Source organism: Helicoverpa zea, chromosome 24 (genome assembly GCF_022581195.2).
Source record: "Helicoverpa zea isolate HzStark_Cry1AcR chromosome 24, ilHelZeax1.1, whole genome shotgun sequence".
Lineage (NCBI taxonomy): Eukaryota > Metazoa > Arthropoda > Insecta > Lepidoptera > Noctuidae > Helicoverpa > Helicoverpa zea.
In genome coordinates, this window is record NC_061475.1 from 4,743,294 (window position 1) to 4,764,409 (window position 21,116).

Sequence of the window (21,116 nt, forward strand, 5' to 3'; positions counted from 1 at the left end):
GTACAAAGTACGACAGTAGCCCCGCAGTGTGTACGCACTGTCGGCCAACTTTGTGGGACCCGTGTCGGCCACACTACATGCCAGGACCGAAATGGCGGCTAACTTCAGTGATATTAATGTCAAGGTTAGTTATATTTCCTGGCAAGTTTATTTTATATAGATATTGGTACAAAGCATGAGAGCAGCCTGTTTGGCTGCTCTCATGCTTATGTATATGCACTTTCCGCCAACTTTGTGGGCCGAACTACACGCTAGGACCGAAATGGCAGCCAATTTCAGTGATATCAATGTCAAAGTAAGTGATTTTTCCTTGCAAGTTTATTTTTCATGGACAAGTTAAGGTTTGTGTATTTTGTTGTGTTGTTTTTACCTTATCCTGGCACTACAAAATGACAATAAAAAGGCTGATGATAGTTATCACGTAACTGACTACAAACACAAATATATTGACTTTATGTGCACCACCATTGACTAATTCTGGTCCCTTTGCATACAATAATCCCCTTTCCGACCGGAATCCCTCTAAATGTATTCCTTTTAATCCCTAAATTTTGACCGCTTACTAATGTGTATCCAGTTTTTTTTACATCCAATACTAAAAAACAACCTCCATTACAGCTGGACATACCCAGATCGAAATACAAGGACATTTACTTCAAGTCCCGCGTGGACAACTACCCGGGACTGCGGAAAGTGCTCAGTGTGCAGGCCGCCACTCCGTTACAGAGAATACGATATGTTAAGGGAGATACTGATTTTGAGTGAGTATTATTAGTTTAAAAAATCTAAAAGTCTCTAAAAATCCATGAAAGTGTCCCAATAATCCAAGGAGTTGAAACCATCCAAGTGCCCATATTAATCCAAGATTAAGTATTCCCAAAAATAAAGTTGTAATACAGTCTATTTCGAATACGATATGCACTTAGAGATCGAATAGTTTTGTAGTTTCTTAATTGATAAACACCTATGCCGTTGTATATGTGTATTATGTAAGACGTGGTCTATCATCATCTACATAGTATAAAACAAAGTCGCTTACTCTGTCCCGATATCCTTATGTATGCTTAAATCTTTAAAACTATGCAACGGGTTAAAGAGGAAAGTTTATATGTATATATAAACCTTCCTTATATAATTCTTATACAAGCTGTTGATTTGCATCCGTGCCATATTCAAGGACGTAATTATGCTAATGATTCTCGACCCAAATCAACAAAAAAATTGGTACATAATTTTTATTTCCGAATTCCGTCAATGTCATCTAGCCGTATTTAAACTTGGCGCGTGTGTTACTGGTCTTAATACCGTGCTGCGCCCTCACACAAACGCAAACACAAAGTATACGCAACGATTATTCATAAATTTAATTCATAAAATTGGATTACTTCTGAAATACTACGACATTACAATGACAAAAAAAAAACAGTGTATATTAGCTATTTCCCGTCTACTGATTCCAATCGATTATTTACGTATTTTATGTCCTCCTCCTGATGTATGGCACAAATGCAAATCAACCCATTGTATAATATATCCTTATATAAACCTTATAGTATCCAATAAATAGTAGAGAATATTAAGTATCAGCATTGCACCGGTCAGAAGCCGGGACAAGTCGCTAGTAAGAAATAAGTCGTAATTTTTGACTGCAGCTCAAAATACTATCTTAAATGATTTCTTTCCCCTTTCACTTCTTATAGTATCTTAAATGATTTATCTTTGTTTTTTTTTTTTATTTTCTTCCAGATTTGGCCCTAAGACTGGATACCTACTGTGTAAATACGCGTTACCTGACATGGAAGGCGAAGGCGATCTTAAATGGAGCTTCTTGCTCGGCGATCTGTTCATAAGGGTGAGTGGAAACTGATCTAAGTGGAATATAAACTATACACATTCATGTTAATTTAGCACATGCGTAACTGACAAAATGGGGATAGCATTCACCATCAACTTAGTAGGTACTAAAATTCTGGATAGTTCATCAATTGATACGAACGCCACATAGCCAATCGATTGGCTTTTTGTAGTTTGAAGAGTCCATATAGGGACAGTCCAGTTGTTTTGATTAAAGTTTTTGTCATATCTATTACCATTAAGTTTTTAAGAGTAAAATGACATTGTTGTAGACATTATTCCATCATGTTCAAATAAATGTCATCCTTCGACCACAGTATTCTCCAACTAGCCACTTTCCCGTTACTTATTTTGCCCATTCTATTTTTTACCAGGCTCTAGGCCACCAACACGTCCAAAACATAGAGAAGAGTGTAGATTTAGACATATACTTCGGCAACAGCACCACTCCTGACATGATGCAGAAGACGGACGCCGGCTTCAAGATGGACCTCGACCACGTGTGGCTGTAAGTTTCTATTTTTATAAGCATACAAGACGAAAACCAGCCTATATTTTGGCTCAAGAATTTTATTGGAGTAATAAACCTCCTTTCTCAATTAGTTGATGATCTCATGGTCTGCGAAGGTGATGACACGTATCTACGAGGTGGGGTCATCTGAAAACAGTGTCAGTCTGGTCGTGGGTTAGGTACAAAGTGAGATAGATCCATACGTTTATTTTCATTTCCGAAGTTTTTTTTTTTCGACGGGTAAGTTTCAGAGAGAAACTGAAAATGCAGTTTCTGAATTGTCACGATCGTTTACCTTGAACGATTCCAAGATGCTTCAAAAAGACTACACTTGTTGAATTATCAAGTTTTTACTTGTAATTTTCAATTGAAATACCCTCACTTTTGACTCTCCCCAGGATCGGCGCAAACGCCTCATTCGGTATAATAATGAACAAGCGAGTGAACTTAGTAATTAACGCGGTACTACCCAAGCCGAATGTAGATGTTCATACGCTATACATTGACGGTGATATGGGAACTCCCAATGAACCGCTTAAGACTTTAGAAGCAGAGTATAGGACCGATGTTACGAAGATTGTTACTGGTGTTAAAGGGAATGTAAGTATTTATATTTTCAAAATGTTAGTTTAAATTTTTATGAATTAGTAATGTGTACTTATCTTTAATGTATCTTATGTATTTTTGTGAAAAAACAGTATTTTTTTATAAATGCACTAGTTTCTGCCAGCGGGTTCACCCGCATCCCGTGGGAACTACTTCCCGTACCGGGATAAAAAGTAGCCTATAGCCTTCCTCGATAAATGGGCTATCTAACACTGAAAGAATTTTTCAAATCGGACCAGTACTTCCTGAGATTAGCGCGTTCAAACAAACAAACTCTTCAGCTTTATAATATTAGTATAGATTTGATGCCACTAATATCCATTCAAAATATTTGAGTTTATTTCTTTTCACTTAAGTAGCTTTTAGTAGATAGTGAACAAAATCTTTAAAAACTAATGAAATAACTTTTCCTTTGGATTGCTAGCAGAGGCTGAACAATTACATTAGTAAAAGTATATCATTTTATGGGATAGCTTAGGTGTGCACTCCCAAATACAGGTGAATTATTTCTTTAACTAATTAATTAATCTAAATTCCAGTTGCTAGAACTACCAGAGAGTTTCGACACGAATTCCACGATAACTTGGACGTCCAGCACTGGTTACAAACATATCGATAACAAAGTGAATTACAAATGGGACATCAATGGCTCGAACCATGTCGACTATACTTTAACTTCGCCGATGTTCGATGATGCACCGACGCTGAAGCTGAAAGGGTCCTACCAAAAGGATTTGGTTCATAAATATCATATTGTCAAGTAAGTATTTACGATTTGCTGTATGTAAACTTTGCGCAAAAATTTTAGGATTGCGCAAAACTTGCGCAAACAGAATATTGAAGTGGGTCATATAAGAGAATCATGGTTTGTTTTTTATTCTAAATGAGGAAGTTCAAAAACAACAGCTTACATAAGTATATTACTGTTTATGTACAAATATTGTGTATTTTATGTATATAAATCTATATAGAATAGTTCTTTTTTCAGCTATAGCCTAAGAAAGCCTTCCTGTTTCTCTCTTGTTTCCTGTTGAGTGTGATAATTTCCGTTCCTTTAAGGTATTTTGTGTAAATAATACTTTAAGTATGGATACCTATTTTGTTATTTTTAGGGGTAACATGCATCACCCAGGACCCAGTCAGATTGGAGAGATAGACCTCAGATATGGCGGTGTTAAACATACGGACGGACATTTCAACTTTACTACACCCTTCAAACGTCTGCCTTGGCTCAAGTCTATATTTGATGTAAGTATTTATTTATTTGTCTTTGTGAATAACGCTTTTATGGCAAAAAAAAACCTACTATGTAATAATTAACTATATAAACATTTTTCTTTAAGAAACTGGACTGAATTTACTTCTGAAATTAGATACAAAATTATTATAGTAAATCTTTTATTTAACTTCAGCATTTTAAAAACACTATTAGTTTGCTCATGATATGTTTTGAATATTATATGTTGTGAATTGAAATTTAAGCAAAATAGGACGAGGTTTACTACTAGCCGATGTAGAATCTAGACTCGTAAACTTTATGTCAGAATAAATATATTTTTTTCTCCACCAGATAAACAACTTAGAAGAACACTCAGACAACAAAGTGGACCTCTTCTGGCCAAACAAAACAGCTTCCATAAACACCACCCACCGCTACCATAAACAAGACAAAGGCTTCACACAAAATGGCGTCATATCCCTTTCCGTTCCTCTCAGTCGTCAACATCTTGTAAACACAGAGTATTATTACATACAAGGCGACAAATGGAGTAATGGAAACGCAACAATAGATTTTGACAAAGAAAGATTTGTCAAAGGATCCTTCAATCAGATTTTGACGAAAAGCGCTAGGAATTTGGACCTTGCGACTATGGATATAGAGGTTGAAAATGTTCATACGCCTGTCGGGATTAAGTATATTCATGAGTACGATAATACTGGTAATACGGTGAGTATTGAATGTTAATAACTGTCATATTTTTATGCGCAGTATAAATGGCTGAATTCTTTGGTACATCTCGAATCGGATCATGAACTAATCCAAAAAGGCCATAGCATAACCCATAGTATTCAATATTCCAGCAAGTTTTTATTTTTCCTAGTTATCTTCTAACTTACCAGTCACGATTTCAAACAAAACTGAATAAATTTTCGGCTAAACTAGACAACTGGTTGTCTAGAGCAGACAATTTTGGTCGGAATGCCCATTGAGTCACATATTTGAGTCTAGTGTATTTTGCGAAAGTGGACTATTTATCTAAACCACCAAAATAACCTTCTCCACACTACCCAAGCACCACCAAACATTTACAAAACTTAATCTAAATCCATTCACAATTTCTTTCAGGATGTAAAACAAGCCACAGTATTCCACCTTCACAATGCCACCAAATTCAACGTTACCGGCAAACTCGACGTTTACACTTACGATATAGGCAAAAATCTCAAACTGACTGCTATACACGGGAACCGAACCTGGACCTTTGACAATAAGTACGAAGCGGTCGATAAGGAGCTTAAGCAGGGCACTAAGATTAAGTGGGCTGAAGATGTCTGGTTTAATTATAATTTGCATGTCACTAATATGACTACGGTGAGTAAGAATTTTTTATCGATTTTCTTTCAATTTTTGAAATATTTGTGTATTATTCGTACACAGTAAGGACCAAATCTCTCAATCTGGGTGTGTTGTAAATCATGCAAATTATGACTATGAATAATTAATGAAGTAGTAAATCTCCAACGTTTTTAGTGATTAATCCTCATGCCTTGACCACGTGGAATGAAATCCGTTATTTTTTGCAGAGAAGAAATTGCCCAATAGCTTTTGACTAGTCTTTGAAACCTCAGGTCTACATTATCCTCAATTCTATATACAAACAACTTTCCCATATCTTTTCATTTCTTTTAAAATCTTCGATATAAAACAAATCAAAATTTTTGTCGTATTATTTCATCCTAACTGCAAAGTCATCGACATAAAACATATACCTACTTATGGTACTTTCAGGATGAAACCGAATCCCAACAACTAGTAATGAACGTATGGTATCCGCTCCGTACATTCAACTTAATCGCTCAGTACAACTTACAAGACACACTACTAGATGGTACGGCCAGATTACATTGGAACGTCAAAGAGGAGAATAAAACTGCCGAGTTAAGAGGACGATGGGAAAACCCGCCCGTACCTGAGGGAAATTTGCATCACGTTGATCTGTCGTTGGCACATCCTTCGTTTAGAAAGGTAAGTATCTTTTTCACTCTAAGGATTTTACAAGTCATGTTAGGAAGTAAATTAAAATGGTGGAACTTATAAAATTTAACCAGACATGATGAAGGAGAAAAATACAACTGCTAAACTTAGAGGAGAGACTTTTTTACGTTACCCACCACCATACACATATACGTATTTATATCGTCCTTTTTTAATTTTATGACGTTACATCCGCATCCATTGCAGCATTATTTCAATCTTCCCTTTCTCACATTTACCTACTTCTGTTTTAATTTATTATTGTCTCTTACAGGACGTAACACTCAAAGGCCAATACATATCAACTCCATCAGTTATGTCAAACGTTTCCCTAGAATTACAATACTCAGACTACGAGAACGAATATCTCAAACTAAAATCCATTTTAACTGACAATTCTAACGGACCAGTTAGAGATTACAAATTTGCTTTAACTTGCAAACATCCATCCACGAATTTAGATTTGGATATGAAATCTGATATACATATACATAGTCGCTGGTATTACTTGAATAACTTCTATAGGTTCCAGAAATCGCTTTTCTATGAGAAGTTGAGGCATAACAAGTTTTTGATCGATATGGCTAATAGTGCTATTCAGTATGAGGTAAGTTATTATTACTTGTAATTAACAATTTCTTATTTTGAAAACTACAATTGAGCCTATAATTTGCGTGAGTAAAAACTGTCTTGTAGATCAGGATTTTGAGATAAGAACAGTCACTTTTTCCTTCTTAAAAGTAAAATAATTCTGAAAAATATTAACTGACTACTTAACTGACATAATTTTATTGGGGAACTTGCTGAAAGCTGTCCTGATCGAGATATTATGTTCCTTTTTTATTTATTGTGTTCGAAGTCCACCCATTGCTAAATTCAATAAAATCGTCATGCATGCTACTCATTACCATATTTTTTCAAACAACCAAATCCTTCTTACTCAGCGAGCAAACGAAACATACTTCTACAAAGTGAACGGTACTTGGGAACTAGTGTACCCAGAATTCAAGTTAAAGACACTAGTCAATAGACCGACGGGCAATGACACCGGGACTGCCACGCTTTCTATGAAGAACAGGTCTTTTATAGCGCATTATAATAGTACTGATGGTAAGTTTATCTACACTTATAATATATATGTATAAAGAGGAAAGATTTTTCTGTTTATAAAGGCTCCGAAACTACCGAACTGAGTAGAAAATTTCTTTCACTGTTGGGAAGCCAGACTATCAACTAATAAAATAGCCTTTATATTTAGTTCGGTTACGGAAAGAAGTTTCCCCGGGACTCGGGTGAAACCGAGGGACACAGTTAGTTATAAATATCTGCTATCCTAACCTAACCTATTTTTGCTATTACAACCCAGATTTAGGTAACGATAAGTCTTGGTAAAACTAATCAGACTTTCTAGTTTAATATTAACCGAAAACACTTAAAATCCTGTGTTGAACATCAAACTTTACATTAATATCTCTCTCTTGACTTATAAAATATTTTTTTACTATGTTAATTAATACAAAAAGCAGGAAACATATTTATTATTCACTCTTCTTCCAGATATCTCATACCACATGATCGGCCAAATCGTAGACACACGCTACGCCAAATTTGACTCTTGGCGTAACTTCGATGACGTCACAACCGTAGACCTTGCTTCCTACATCCGTTTAAATCACTCCCGATTACTCACTAGCTCTATGAAATGGCGTCCAGAAATCTTCAGCGAAGTCAAATCCCAAGCAGTTTATACATTAAAACTTTTGTACGGACAAGTTAACGATACACTTGTAATAATAAAAGAAATGCCCATGGAGGCCCATTTAGCACTCAAAAATATTTGGTCTGATGCAAAACCGAGAATTCGTGACTTCTTAGACGATTTGAATGACTTACATGTGATCAAAGACGATTTGGATGAGTTCGAACGATTCTTGAACCAGTCTTACAGCCATAATGACTTTTACGTCAAAGATATTGTCGAATTCACTTACTACGTGTTAGACGAAATGGCGATTAGAAACCATTTGGAAAGCTTACCAGGAATAGTTAATGATATGTGGGGTATGATGGGTAATACTAGTCAATCGATAAAACAGAGTTTGACATACATTGTCGATTCGATTAAAAAGGCGTATGCAAACTTCTTGGAGTCAGTCAACAAAGTTTTGGAAGCAGATTTCATGGAATTAGTATCAGATAGATTAGAAGCAATGATTTTGCAATACGATACTTTTATAAGAGATTTACATATGAAATTTTTGGAGTACTGGGAGGAAACTTGGGTGAATGCGACGAATCGACTTTCGAAATACTGGCATGAAGTCTTGAAGTCGATAGAGCCGTTGTTCTTTAAGGTTTTGCATTATACTGAGTCGTTTGTGTTCACTGTTTGGAAGAGCGTTATGGACTTCTTCTATAATAGGACTCAAGAGTTGACTGATTCGCCTTACTTCAATTATGTATCGACTTTTGGACATCAGATGGATCGGTAAGTTTTTTTATTAAACTTTTTGCAAAATTCAAGATCTTATGATACAGCTAACAGTATTGTTTTAGTTAGATGTATAAAAAGTCAATTTATTTTAAATTTTGGAAAATTGATTGGAAATAATCTATTTATGTACACAGTTCTATTTTCTTTTTCAAAATTAATCCTCTCTGGTACGAATCTGTTTTAAAGTCATCGAAGTAAATTGTTTTTCTATTTAACCCCCTTCTATTTATTTACAGCATCTACAAAGACCTAATGAACAACGATTTAATAACAAACATAAAGAAATACAGCAAGAAACTTTTCAACGCCGTCTGGTCTAAGATAGAAAAGTACATACCTTTCAAGGACGAATTCACACAACTGTATGCAGAGTTCAGGAATGCTTGGCAAAACTTCTTGAAGACTAAACAAGTGGTCTATGTTAGGGAAAAGGTGATTTTGATCTTTATTCTTTTATAGTTAAGGTTGAATTTAGAATGTTTTTTTATGACACAGAGAAGATAGTAAAGGCAATTGTTCGATTCTTAATTTGAATTTGAGCAGCTTGAAGCTACAACAGTCAGTCGTTTGCAAATGGATTTGAACTTTATATGCTATGACATACGGTTGAAAGTCAACTGTCATTTTTGAACCAAAAGACTGTCAAATTATTTCATACTTTATGTCAATAATGTAAGGTTGAATTTTGAACGGTAATTTCTTATGTAAATATGTTTTTCTTGCAGTATGAAGAAGCTTACGTCCGTCTTAAATGGTGGTATGATTACTTCTTGATCGGCGAGGCTTTGGAAACTGTTGGAGAGATTTTATACGCCAAACTGACTGATATGTCCAAGACTGCGTTACAATATGAAGAATTGTAAGTATTTTCAATTATAATTAGGTATCTGATTTTCTGGTTAATGGGAAGATAGTCCGCCTAGGCAATACCAGAAATGTTTACTTCTGTTTTACCATACCAGAAGTTAAATTAAATTCTGTAATTACACTAGCACCCGTTAAATAAATATTGTATGGTGTAGTATAATAATATAATTGTAAATCAAAATTATTCCATACACCTTAGTATTTCATGTAATGTACAGCGTTCGTTTTCAATGTCTGTTTCTGTAAAATAAGACCCCTTTTCACTTTCACCAACTATTCCTTTCCCAACTTTCAGACACCGAACACCAAAAACTAACTTCATATTCGATCCCCGTACGGGAGCGATCCTTCTAGAACAAAAGCTACCGATGTCGTGGCATGCCTTCAACCGAACACCGGACTTCACGGAAATAGCCGAGTACCGTATGGTCAAGGACTTTATGGACGAATGGTTGACCACGAACAAGAGCATCTGGTCGTTCTATTATGATATCCGACCTTATATGGACTTTGATAACTTGATGCCGCCTTTTGCTGGTAAGTTTTTATTTGACTGTGGAGCATATAAGAGGGTAATGGGTTTATTCAGGGTGGAAGGAAAGATGACCAGAGATGGCATGTAGGTCAGGCGCCATCTTGTAGGTCAAGTAATTTACGGCAAGCGTGACTAAAACGATCAGTTACTATTAAACTAACGAGGTGTTCGGGTTCTTAAGGAAGCTTTCTGCAACAAGGAACATGATTAGCTCCGCTGTCACACGCCTTCTTTGGAACTTGTCCATATTGACAGATGTCTCAAGAAGCCGGTACGCCTCGTTAGTTCTCACGTGACTCATCGTTTTATTCACGATCACCATACGAATTTTACCTACAATAAAGCGCAGGACATACCTGTCTTATGGCATCTCTGCCCATCTTACTTTCCTCTGTGCTGAATACTAATAACAGCATCTGGTCAGTATAATTATGATGGCCTAATATGAACTTTGATAACAAGATTTTTTCTATATTCTATTCTAGGAATGGCAATGATGACCGGCCAAGGCACTCTAGTGACATTCGACAAGCGCGTATTCACTATATCCGAAGCCGGTACCTTCTTGCTCAGCAAGGATTATAGACAGGACAACTTTACTGTACTTATGGAGAGCAACGATCAGGGACGGTATAACTTGATAGTGCTGACGAGAAGGAATTTGGTGCATATCGATCTTTATAATGAGGTAAGTTTTGAGTCATGAAGGATATCTTTATCCGTATTGTTGGCGTGTTTAGTTTTTTTAACTTGTTGAAAATTCTTTTCGCTGAAAAAAGTTAGTGTGTTTGAGGCATCGTCTTTTATTAGGCAGACAAAGGCAAGATCTTATTTCCTAAAAAAAAAATGGTATTTTGTCAAAATAAATATCGTTAACTTTCTTGATTTCTGTAAGAATTTGTCATTATACTTGACCTAGTTCAACTTATAAAACTAATCCAGTTTGCGATGATCTGAAAATTAAATACATAGTATGAAAATTAAAATACTAATTACATTTTTTTTACTAACCTCTTTGCATCCTTCATTCTGTCTACAGGAAGTATCAATCGGGCGTACAGTACTGAGCCTACCAGCTTTAGTAGACGGTCTCATAATAGACAGACAAACAGACACACTCAACGTGCAAGGCTACAACGGACTGGACATACAGTGCAATCTACTCTTCCATACGTGCAAGCTTGAAGTCTCAGGTATGTCAACCTTATGTTATGCACAATAAAGTTGAGATTACAATAGCATTAGTATAGGAACTCATAATAGACAGACAAACAGACACACTCAACGTGCAAGGCTACAACGGACTGGACATATAGTGCAACCTGCTCTTCCATACGTGCAAGCTTGAAGTCTCAGGTATGTCGACCTTATGTTATACACTATAAGGTTGAGATTACAATAGCATTAGTATAGGAACTCATAATAGACAGACAAACAGACACACTCAACGTGCAAGGCTACAACGGACTGGACATATAGTGCAACCTGCTCTTCCATATGTGCAAGCTTGAAGTCTCAGGTATGTCGACCTTATGTTATACACTATAAGGTTGAGATTACAATAGCATTAGTATAGGAACTCATAATAGACTATTTTTTTATTTTAGATTCTTGCTCAGTTTCAGCCTTGTGTCATTTCCGCTAAAGATGTATTAAAGTAATAAATCTGTGTTCCTAATTCCCGCAGGCTGGTACTACGCAACTCTCGGCGGCCTTCTAGGCACGTACAACAACGAGCAATACGACGATCTACTCTTGCCCAACAATACCTTCACCACTTCTATCCCAGCGCTGGGCCATGCTTGGAACATCGTACCCAGCGCTTCCCCAACTAACATAGAGAACAAAGACACGAAGAATGATACGCAGTGCGAGAAGTTCTTCCAGAATAAAGTGTCGCCTTTGCATCCGTGTTTCTCTGTTGTGAGTATGGATTAGTTTGATTTTTGTAGAACATTAGTGGATTTACCTTAGTGGTACTAACCCTATGTGCAAATTGTGCACCCTTATGGACTGCTCTTGTGTCCTTCCACTATCCTATGTGTTTTTTTATGTACATCCCCTATATGCTACCTTATGTATTTCTCCTTTGTGCTTTGTTATGTTCTCCTTTTGTGTAGGTAGTCCCTTATTCACTATCTGTATACTCCCCTATATAGTACCCCTATGTACTTTTATGTTTCCGTGTCTACTCTTTCTATTCCCTTTATAAACCCCCTTATGGACTTATTTGTGTATATCTCTTCCTATATGCTTCTATACTTACAACCATCTTCTCACGTACTCCCATATATGCTCCCTAGCGTACTCTTTTATATACTCTGTTTAGTATTTCCCCACTGTCCTTTCCTCTGAACCGTCTTTTTTTTAATTTTGACGTTCAAATACCTGTGTTTATTGTGTAGTTTAAATCAATGATTTTTTAGTATTAACTTGGTTGTCCATCAAATGTTCGTCAGATCCCAGCGGCGTCGTTCTACAGCGAGTGCGTGTCGGGCGGCGCGGCGTGTGCGCTGGCTAGTGCGTACCGCGAGCTGTGTCTGCACCAACACGTGCCGACACACATGCCTGATCACTGTCTGCAGTATGTATATAAATACTACATTTCAGCCAGCAAATAAACAAACAAATATATACCTTTATTATTTTAGGGTGCGTTTACAAGCACTTTTAAAATCATGAATTTAGAGGTCAATTCAAACATTCAAATATCCCTAGAAGAGCTTTCCTAGAACCAAACCGCATAATTTTGCTTCTAAACCGTTCTATCTACCAGCTTCTTCTAAATATTCGTCGACTATAAGTATAAGTAGTTCGTGGCAAACTTAATTTCGGCTTATCACAAATCATTCTCGTAATCAGCATGCAAGGTGGTCATAGTCACATGCGCGTACCTACTACTGCTCGGATGTCAGTTCCAAGCCACCATTAACTTTGGCGACAACTATACCATGATAGTACTAACAACTACCTTCCTTTCACCAGATGCACAACTCCCCAAGGCGATATAATCGAAGAAGGTTCATTCCACATGCTACAATACATACCGAACTCAACGGACGTGGTGTTTATAGTAGAAGCACTGCATTGTAATAAGAATTTGAGGAAAAACAAGAATATGGACCTCTTTGTAGAAGCTTTTGATATTAAGCTGCAGGCTAATGGACTTTCGGATAATAGGTAAGAAAAAACATTGACAAAAATATATTTAAAAAAATCCCTTTCATAGGACTTTTTTTTAACAATATCTTGATGTTTCGTGGTTCTCTATTTTTATTTAATTTAATTTCGTAGTCTCGAAACCAGAAGACCGATTTGCAAAATGAAAATCGGTCTACCCCAGGGCAGGAGGAAGATATGGTCAGACCAATAACAATGGGTAGTCAGAATCTAGAAAGTCTGACAAAAGGTCTAACCAAGGGGTTGCCAATTAGGTTGCCCAGGTAACTGGTTGGGGTTGAAAACTTTCTATTGAAAAAAAAATGCATTCTACTTAGTCCGAAACCACAAGAGTGTCAAAATTTTAACGTAGCTTTTAAATATATTAATTATCTTGCATGACTTCTATACGATTAAAATTCTCACAAAAATATAATTACAATAAATACATTATTTCGTCAGGTACGCGATAGTCGGTTTCGGCGGTCGCGGCGTCTACCGTCATCCACGTGCTCTCTACGTCAACAACAAAGTTTTCACCAACTCTATTGAGATATCGCAACATTTGGACAACTTTATCATTGGTAAGACTTCATTATTTATTATGATTTCTTGGTGTCTCAGGATTTTCCTAATACTAAACAATTTTGTCGTTGGCAATATTATGCAAAAAAAAAAAAAAACAAAAAAGGTATTTTAAAACAGATTACTTCATCCCAATAATAAAAAAAAAAATGGTACTACTCAATTAAAAGTGGTTAGACTTGAACCGCCCCTAAGACGACCCACTGACCGGGTCCATGGGAAAGCCTTATTAAGTGGCCTACTTTTGCATATAATTTCTACTATTTTTACTAAAATTTTTAATAACTTTTGTATAGACAAGTCCGACCTAGTCCGCGGTAACCGCACGGGCCGCACGGACATGTTCGCGGCGCTAAGCTTCGCGACACAGCTGCCGTTCCGCGCGGCCGTGCCCCGCACCTTCATACTGATGCCGTGCTCCAAGTGTGACGCCTCCTTCATGCGGGTGAGTGTGCTAATGACATCTGTCAGACCAGTCCGACGACCTAGTCCGCGGTAACCGCACGGGCCGCACGGACTGCTATAAAGTTTAGTAACAGCGAGCGAGAAAAAATTTTCTTAAATATCATACAAATGTTAGCCTTTGAATGCAAAGAAAGATGGATCTTTGCTCTTTGGTATCCAAAAAGACTCATGTTGTCACTATAATTTGGCAAAGTTGACTGTGGGAGTGTCACTAACGAATTTCTGAAACTATGATAAAAAATAACTCGAATATTAGTACTAAAATAACCTATTTACCCAGTTGGACTACTCGACGATCTACCACAACTTGATGGAGAGCTCAGTAACGTTACACATCATGATGGACGATGACTTCATGCTGTCCAAGAAGCGAGCCGCCAAGTATCTGTTCGGTGAGTAGCTGTTATATGAAAATGTGCTTTAAATCTAAGGCTTTAAAGTTTGATGTTCAGTGAAGTTAACTTTGCACGTTAAAATTTTCATTTTGAATGTCCTATATTTATGAAGAGTCTGAGTAAATATTGCATAATAGTTAAGTTATAGACATAATGGAAAATAAATACATATTGCGCCGACCCCAAATGACTTGGGAACAGGGCAGGAAGAAAAATCAAGTAATAGCCAGTTCACCAGTTACTGATAAGGTCTCGGATAGCTTATCAGGAAGTTATCTAACAGCTAAACTTTCGGTTTCACATGTCTCGAGTAGCAATATCTGGCAGAAATTATAAGCAGCCTGTTATCGCAAACAGCATTATTTATCGGATAACTAACTGACACTTTCTGTAACCAGTGAAACCGGGCCTTAATATGCCTATAGTTTTCGATTGGAGTTTTGATAATTCTTCAAACTTGCATGTGTATTTTCTGCAATTCAGACTTTGTCAACAACTTTTTACCATAACAAATATATTTTCCTCATTTAGGTGTGGACAACACTCTAGCATACACAAACAAGGATTACGAACATCTAGTAGGAGACGCAGCGCTCAGAAAACAAGTGAAACTGCCCAAAGAGAAGCTTGGACTTTGTACCTCCCTGGCTATGGAAACTAACGGTAATTTATATATTTAATACATACTTATATGCGTACTTTTTTTAAATTGTATTGCAGGTTTATAAAAAAAAAATTTTAGACTTCTTAAGAAACGCTTGTTTCATCCTTAGACTTAAGTATGGCTTTCGATTGTGTGCATCATATAAAATTTGTGACAAAACTTCAACATGTTAGTGTTAAGAAACGACCTTTTTAAGTGTCTGTTTTGATATGTGTATAAAATAATAGAGATGATGGATACCACTGTAAAGCATCTTCAGAAACTTATGTCACCTTTGGGAGTTCCGCAGGGTTCGATTCTAGGTCCTTTCTATTTTTCTTTATATGTTAACGTACCTACCTAGTATGTTCAATAATAATTGAGACTGAACAGAAACTAGTACGTAGAATCCATTTAGCATAACTCATGAGCTTAACATGACATAATTCTTGTTTGTCATCTTTCAAGCAATCTATCCAAAATACTTATATCGTTTTTAAGTATATCTCTCCCTTGCCACTTCTCAGACACTTTTACTGGGGCTAGATAGAATATCCGCCATTATAATTATTATCAATGTTCTCCTCAGGTACAATCCTAGCTGGAGCCAAACTCCGTGGCGATAGGCCCACAGCCCGTCGCTTCTCAACAGTGGCCGGCGCCCGTGCAGCCAGCGCGGCCACACGCTGCACGTCGCCGCCGCGCTGCGAGTGCAGTGAGGGACGCCTCGCGTGTCGCGTCTGTGCTGATACGCAGCGACTGGTCAGTATCTAGCAGGAGCCAAGCGAGAACACGAGCAACAGTGCAGCCCGTGCAGCCAGCGCGGCCACACGCTGCACGTCGCCGCCGCGCTGCGAGTGCAGTGAGGGACGCCTCGCGTGTCGCGTCTGTGCTGATACGCAGCGACTGGTCAGTATCTAGCAGGAGCCAAGCGAGAACACGAGCAACAGTGCAGCCCGTGCAGCCAGCGCGGCCACACGCTGCACGTCGCCGCCGCGCTGCGAGTGCAGTGAGGGACGCCTCGCGTGTCGCGTCTGTGCTGATACGCAGCGACTGGTCAGTATCTAGCAGGAGCCAAGCGAGAACACGAGCAACAGTGCAGCCCGTGCAGCCAGCGCGGCCACACGCTGCACGTCGCCGCCGCGCTGCGAGTGCAGTGAGGGACGCCTCGCGTGTCGCGTCTGTGCTGATACGCAGCGACTGGTCAGTATCTAGCAGGAGCCAAGCGAGAACACGAGCAACAGTGCAGCCCGTGCAGCCAGCGCGGCCACACGCTGCACGTCGCCGCCGCGCTGCGAGTGCAGTGAGGGACGCCTCGCGTGTCGCGTCTGTGCTGATACGCAGCGACTGGTCAGTATCTAGCAGGAGCCAAGCGAGAACACGAGCAACAGTGCAGCCCGTGCAGCCAGCGCGGCCACACGCTGCACGTCGCCGCCGCGCTGCGAGTGCAGTGAGGGACGCCTCGCGTGTCGCGTCTGTGCTGATACGCAGCGACTGGTCAGTATCTAGCAGGAGCCAAGCGAGAACACGAGCAACAGTGCAGCCCGTGCAGCCAGCGCGGCCACACGCTGCACGTCGCCGCCGCGCTGCGAGTGCAGTGAGGGACGCCTCGCGTGTCGCGTCTGTGCTGATACGCAGCGACTGGTCAGTATCTAGCAGGAGCCAAGCGAGAACACGAGCAACAGTGCAGCCCGTGCAGCCAGCGCGGCCACACGCTGCACGTCGCCGCCGCGCTGCGAGTGCAGTGAGGGACGCCTCGCGTGTCGCGTCTGTGCTGATACGCAGCGACTGGTCAGTATCTAGCAGGAGCCAAGCGAGAACACGAGCAACAGTGCAGCCCGTGCAGCCAGCGCGGCCACACGCTGCACGTCGCCGCCGCGCTGCGAGTGCAGTGAGGGACGCCTCGCGTGTCGCGTCTGTGCTGATACGCAGCGACTGGTCAGTATCTAGCAGGAGCCAAGCGAGAACACGAGCAACAGTGCAGCCCGTGCAGCCAGCGCGGCCACACGCTGCACGTCGCCGCCGCGCTGCGAGTGCAGTGAGGGACGCCTCGCGTGTCGCGTCTGTGCTGATACGCAGCGACTGGTCAGTATCTAGCAGGAGCCAAGCGAGAACATCCTCAACAGCGGCCGGCGCCCGTGCAGCCAGCGTGTTTTCCCAACTGTGTTGGGGTCGGCTTCCTAATAACCGGATGCAGCTGAGTATCAGTGTTTTACAAGGAGCGACTGCCTGTTTGACCACTTCAACACAGTAACCCAGCCTACCCAATTCCAACAGTACGTCCGGTTGTCAGACTTACTTTGTCAGCTTTAAACTCAAAGCCTACTCTTTTCTGATCTGTATAACTATTCTAATACTATCTCATTAAATTGATTTTACTCCCACTGAGAAACAAAAAGTAGCCTATTTATATTTTATACGGATGTGATGTGATACAAATGTGCTTGGAAACCTCTATCTATTAAATATAATTAGGTAGTTATTACATCACATGAAAATATCAAAATTGTTTTTCAAAAAATATTCAAAATCTGGAATGTAAAAGATAATACAGATAATATGCCAACACGTGTATGACATGAAAGGTTATCATTTACTAGACTAGGCAATGTATAGCACCAGATATTTATATGAAAATAAATTATTGGATTAATTTTAAAAGTAGTACTTCAGAACCCTTAAAATACCTCTTAATAATCATTCCCTATCTAGCTTTTTTCCCAAAATATGTGTTGGTTGTCTTCCAGTGTCACTGGATGCAGCTAACTACCAGTGTTTTACTAACTTGGAGGGACTACCTATTCGATCTCTTAAACTCAGTTACCCAATCAACCTAGTTCCTCTTGATATGAAATACTCTAAATCTCCCTGCAATTTTACCATCTTTTAACTAAATTGTCTTGTTCACAGTTGGAGCTATCATTCTTCAACCAGGATGACATTGATGAACTGATTGACATGGCTATGGAACCTCCAACCCTACCATCCTTCAGATAATAACAAGCCAGACTAGAAATAATAACACTCTTCTTAGATTTAGTACTAGATCTTTCAGACAAAAACATTTGAAAATTATATACTGACTATTAAAAGAGTATTTTGTCCTGACTAAATTAGTATTGTAAAATATACAATTTGTTTATGGAATACTTTAAAATTATATTTATGAATAAATATAAGAATGCCTAAAGTTCAAGTAGTTTAATAGTTCAATTAATTTAAGGAATAAGTACATACAAAATATGTTTTAAGAACAACAACTTATTTGCAACCTTATTTACTTAATGGTAGTGTTTATTTTAAAATACAGTGACTATGTAGACATGTAGTATGTTTGCTGTGTACATATTTAATTAATTTTAAGTTTGACATGATTAGAGGCAATAAAATATGTATTTTGTATATTTTTGTCTTTCTTTGATGTACCTTGAAAGTTTTACTACAAAGTTTTGCAGGCATCAAGTTTTCATCTTCATCAAAAGGTATTAAATAAAAGTACAAATTATATAATAAAGATTTTATTACTAACTTAATAAGTCTTAAAATCTTGGAAACAAATAATATTATTACTTTAATGTAACTACAATATTTTCTAAGAAAGATACAATCCTATATTCTTAGTTATAATTGTGACTGACAGGTTATTGAATACATGTAGGATATGCCTTATATTATATAATAGTTATATTAATACATTTGAGCGTCTTATGATCCCCTACTTTTATTCTTTAAACAGTAAGGGCAATATCAAGTAAAACTCATAGGATAAATTGGAAGTACAAGTAAATAGATAAATATTATTCATAATCGTCTAACTTTTTGCAGATACATACATCTTTGGCCTCACTTATAAATTCTATACGCTGCAATAACACTGGCCACAACTAAAACAACAGCTGAGAATTTATATAACAAGTTATATAAGACCTTATTCTGTCCTCCCACAGAGTTGACAATCAAGTTGTTCATAACAAATACTTGGTTGCTCTCCTCAATAAATGCTTCCTTTTCTTCCTCAGTCATTTTATCTGCTATCTCATTCATGGCTTGTCTGAAATCTTTCTTTAGCTGCGTGATGTCGGTTCCGGTGAAATCTGTCACTTTGTCTGTGTATGTTACGGTTTTGGAGTTTTCTGTAATAAAGATTTTCAAGTTTAGTACTATATTCTGGTAAAATGCAGTGTATGACGGTTTGTACACTATTTCTATCATTAGTTAACATCTTGGCACTGTTTGTGTGATGAACAGCATGTTTTTAGTATTAAAGAGAAATAACTAAAACATGATAAGAAATTAAATTATGCCATGCCAATCATGTCTTTGTGGAAGGAACGAGAAGCAAATTATTTTAATCTAGAAAAAAATATATTTACCATCGCCAAACACCCTGCGTTTCTTAGCCAGAATTTGGCCACCACTCAACAGTCCCAAGTACAAATGGTATACATAAGCCATCAGCAACTGGGGGCTGGACCGTTCCAACTCTTGCAGGTGCTCAATGTAGTTCTCTAGAGCCATGGCTTTGGGTATGGACCGCCAGTTCTCGCCCAAGTAGTGTGTCAAGTCATCTTCAAATGCTTTCTTCCTGGAATTGAGGAAAACAGTCAATTTTAATTAGGTACTTGGATGTCTCAATGTTCAATAACAAAGGTCTAGGAATCCCAGGTGTAAGAACTCAAAACAGTTCAATAACACAGGTATTGGAGTCCCACATGTAAGTACTGGTACTCAGCTGTATCCGGTTAGACTGGAAGCCTACCCCAACATAGTTTGGGAAAAAGGCTCGGAGGATGATGTCAAGTTATGTTTGGGGAAAATTAAGGGAAAAACTTTGCAGGAGGATTGCAAGCTTTCAAGCATCAAATAGGTAACTATTAATTATGGAAATAAATAACAAAATGCACTAAGTCTTGTTAGAGGATATACTTGGTATAGCACCAAAAAACTACGAACCTGTACAGAGCTTTATTGACAAATAGTTTGTCAAAATCAGGCATACGCAGCCTCTCCTTAGCATCTTCTAGGAAACCAAAGATGTGGTAGAATATGAACAGTCCACCGCCCCATACTTCCTCATCACGTAATGCTGAAATAAATACAAATTAAGTTAAGATATAACTAATGGCTAGAAAGGGCAAAAAAAGTTGAAAAAAATACATTTATTCAGCCTTGTTGTCTTGCAGAATACTATTTCTGGTAAGTAAAATGTAGCAGCTTTCGAATGTATTTCATTATTAACAATATGTTTTCTAAAGCCGGCAACTACTGCGTGTAATTAGCTGAATAATGACCTTTTGGACCAACAAAGAACAAAGGGAACAAGAACCGTCTAAAATACTGTTGTGCAATCCTTTCCAATTTGGTGATAGATTCTATGGGGCTAAATAAAATTAGAAATTATATAACAAAAATATCATTTGACTTACAGAGAGCGAATTTTGCGTTGACGAGAGCATCACTGATGTTGTGTATTTTTCTTGTAGCTTTTCGCATGCGAGTCGTAAATAAATCACCGTTCTCCGTCATTGTCACTGTTTTCAGTATTCTATCGCACTAAAGTTGCCGCACTGTTGGAATATTGAACCTGAATAACCCTAGGGCATCAACGTGATTACAAAAAACAAGATAACTTTTTGACTTTTTATTAATACTCTTTTGCAAAATTGTCTTCACTTCAACCAATCAGCTGTTTTTGAAATGAAACAAAATTTGACATCTCGTTTTATTGCTACACAAATATTGATAC

At 38.2% G+C, this 21,116-nt stretch overlaps 2 protein-coding genes across 3 annotated transcripts in view; one reads left to right on the top strand and one right to left on the bottom strand.

The window, feature by feature from the left end:
• The window catches only part of LOC124642409, a 59,931-nt gene extending 41,157 nt beyond the window's left edge, over positions 1-18,774 (top strand). Inside the window, exons 36-62 of one of the 2 annotated variants that reach the window (XR_006985763.1) lie at positions 619-761; positions 1,747-1,852; positions 2,229-2,362; positions 2,764-2,965; positions 3,511-3,731; positions 4,084-4,219; positions 4,542-4,919; positions 5,319-5,564; positions 5,982-6,218; positions 6,502-6,834; positions 7,172-7,337; positions 7,785-8,715; positions 8,958-9,153; positions 9,447-9,580; positions 9,884-10,125; positions 10,609-10,811; positions 11,163-11,316; positions 11,811-12,046; positions 12,583-12,707; positions 13,109-13,303; positions 13,745-13,866; positions 14,164-14,312; positions 14,613-14,724; positions 15,259-15,390; positions 15,960-16,090; positions 16,238-17,455; positions 18,281-18,774. Coding sequence is in view for 1 of the 2 variants with exons in the window: in XM_047180815.1 (XP_047036771.1) it covers positions 619-761; positions 1,747-1,852; positions 2,229-2,362; positions 2,764-2,965; positions 3,511-3,731; positions 4,084-4,219; positions 4,542-4,919; positions 5,319-5,564; positions 5,982-6,218; positions 6,502-6,834; positions 7,172-7,337; positions 7,785-8,715; positions 8,958-9,153; positions 9,447-9,580; positions 9,884-10,125; positions 10,609-10,811; positions 11,163-11,316; positions 11,811-12,046; positions 12,583-12,707; positions 13,109-13,303; positions 13,745-13,866; positions 14,164-14,312; positions 14,613-14,724; positions 15,259-15,390; positions 15,960-16,132; positions 18,281-18,367 (5,493 nt within the window). In the remaining variant the exon portion in view is untranslated. Of the gene's footprint in view, positions 1-618; positions 762-1,746; positions 1,853-2,228; positions 2,363-2,763; positions 2,966-3,510; positions 3,732-4,083; positions 4,220-4,541; positions 4,920-5,318; positions 5,565-5,981; positions 6,219-6,501; positions 6,835-7,171; positions 7,338-7,784; positions 8,716-8,957; positions 9,154-9,446; positions 9,581-9,883; positions 10,126-10,608; positions 10,812-11,162; positions 11,317-11,810; positions 12,047-12,582; positions 12,708-13,108; positions 13,304-13,744; positions 13,867-14,163; positions 14,313-14,612; positions 14,725-15,258; positions 15,391-15,959; positions 16,133-16,237; positions 17,456-18,280 lie in introns of both variants that reach the window. The other variant, XM_047180815.1, reaches the window with a different exon arrangement.
• Positions 18,775-18,872: 98 nt separating this feature from the next.
• Positions 18,873-21,104, bottom strand: LOC124642412 (heme oxygenase 1). Its single transcript, XM_047180819.1, has 4 exons — positions 20,797-21,104; positions 20,324-20,456; positions 19,744-19,955; positions 18,873-19,503 (listed from the first exon to the last, which is right to left on the bottom strand). The coding sequence occupies exons 1-4, from the start codon at positions 20,894-20,896 to the stop codon at positions 19,214-19,216; spliced, it is 735 nt and encodes a 244-aa protein (XP_047036775.1). The 5' UTR covers positions 20,897-21,104; the 3' UTR covers positions 18,873-19,213.
• Between the last annotated feature and the right edge of the window lie 12 nt (positions 21,105-21,116).

Coding starts and splice junctions, on each gene's coding strand:
- LOC124642412 (XM_047180819.1), bottom strand. CDS start 20,896: ATGACGGAGAACGGTGATTTATTTACGACTCGCATGCGAAAAGCTACA. Junction 20,457..20,796: donor CAACGCAAAATTCGCTCTCT/GTAAGTCAAATG, acceptor TATTTATTTCAG/CATTACGTGATGAGGAAGTA. Junction 19,956..20,323: donor GTCAATAAAGCTCTGTACAG/GTTCGTAGTTTT, acceptor CCTCAATTCCAG/GAAGAAAGCATTTGAAGATG.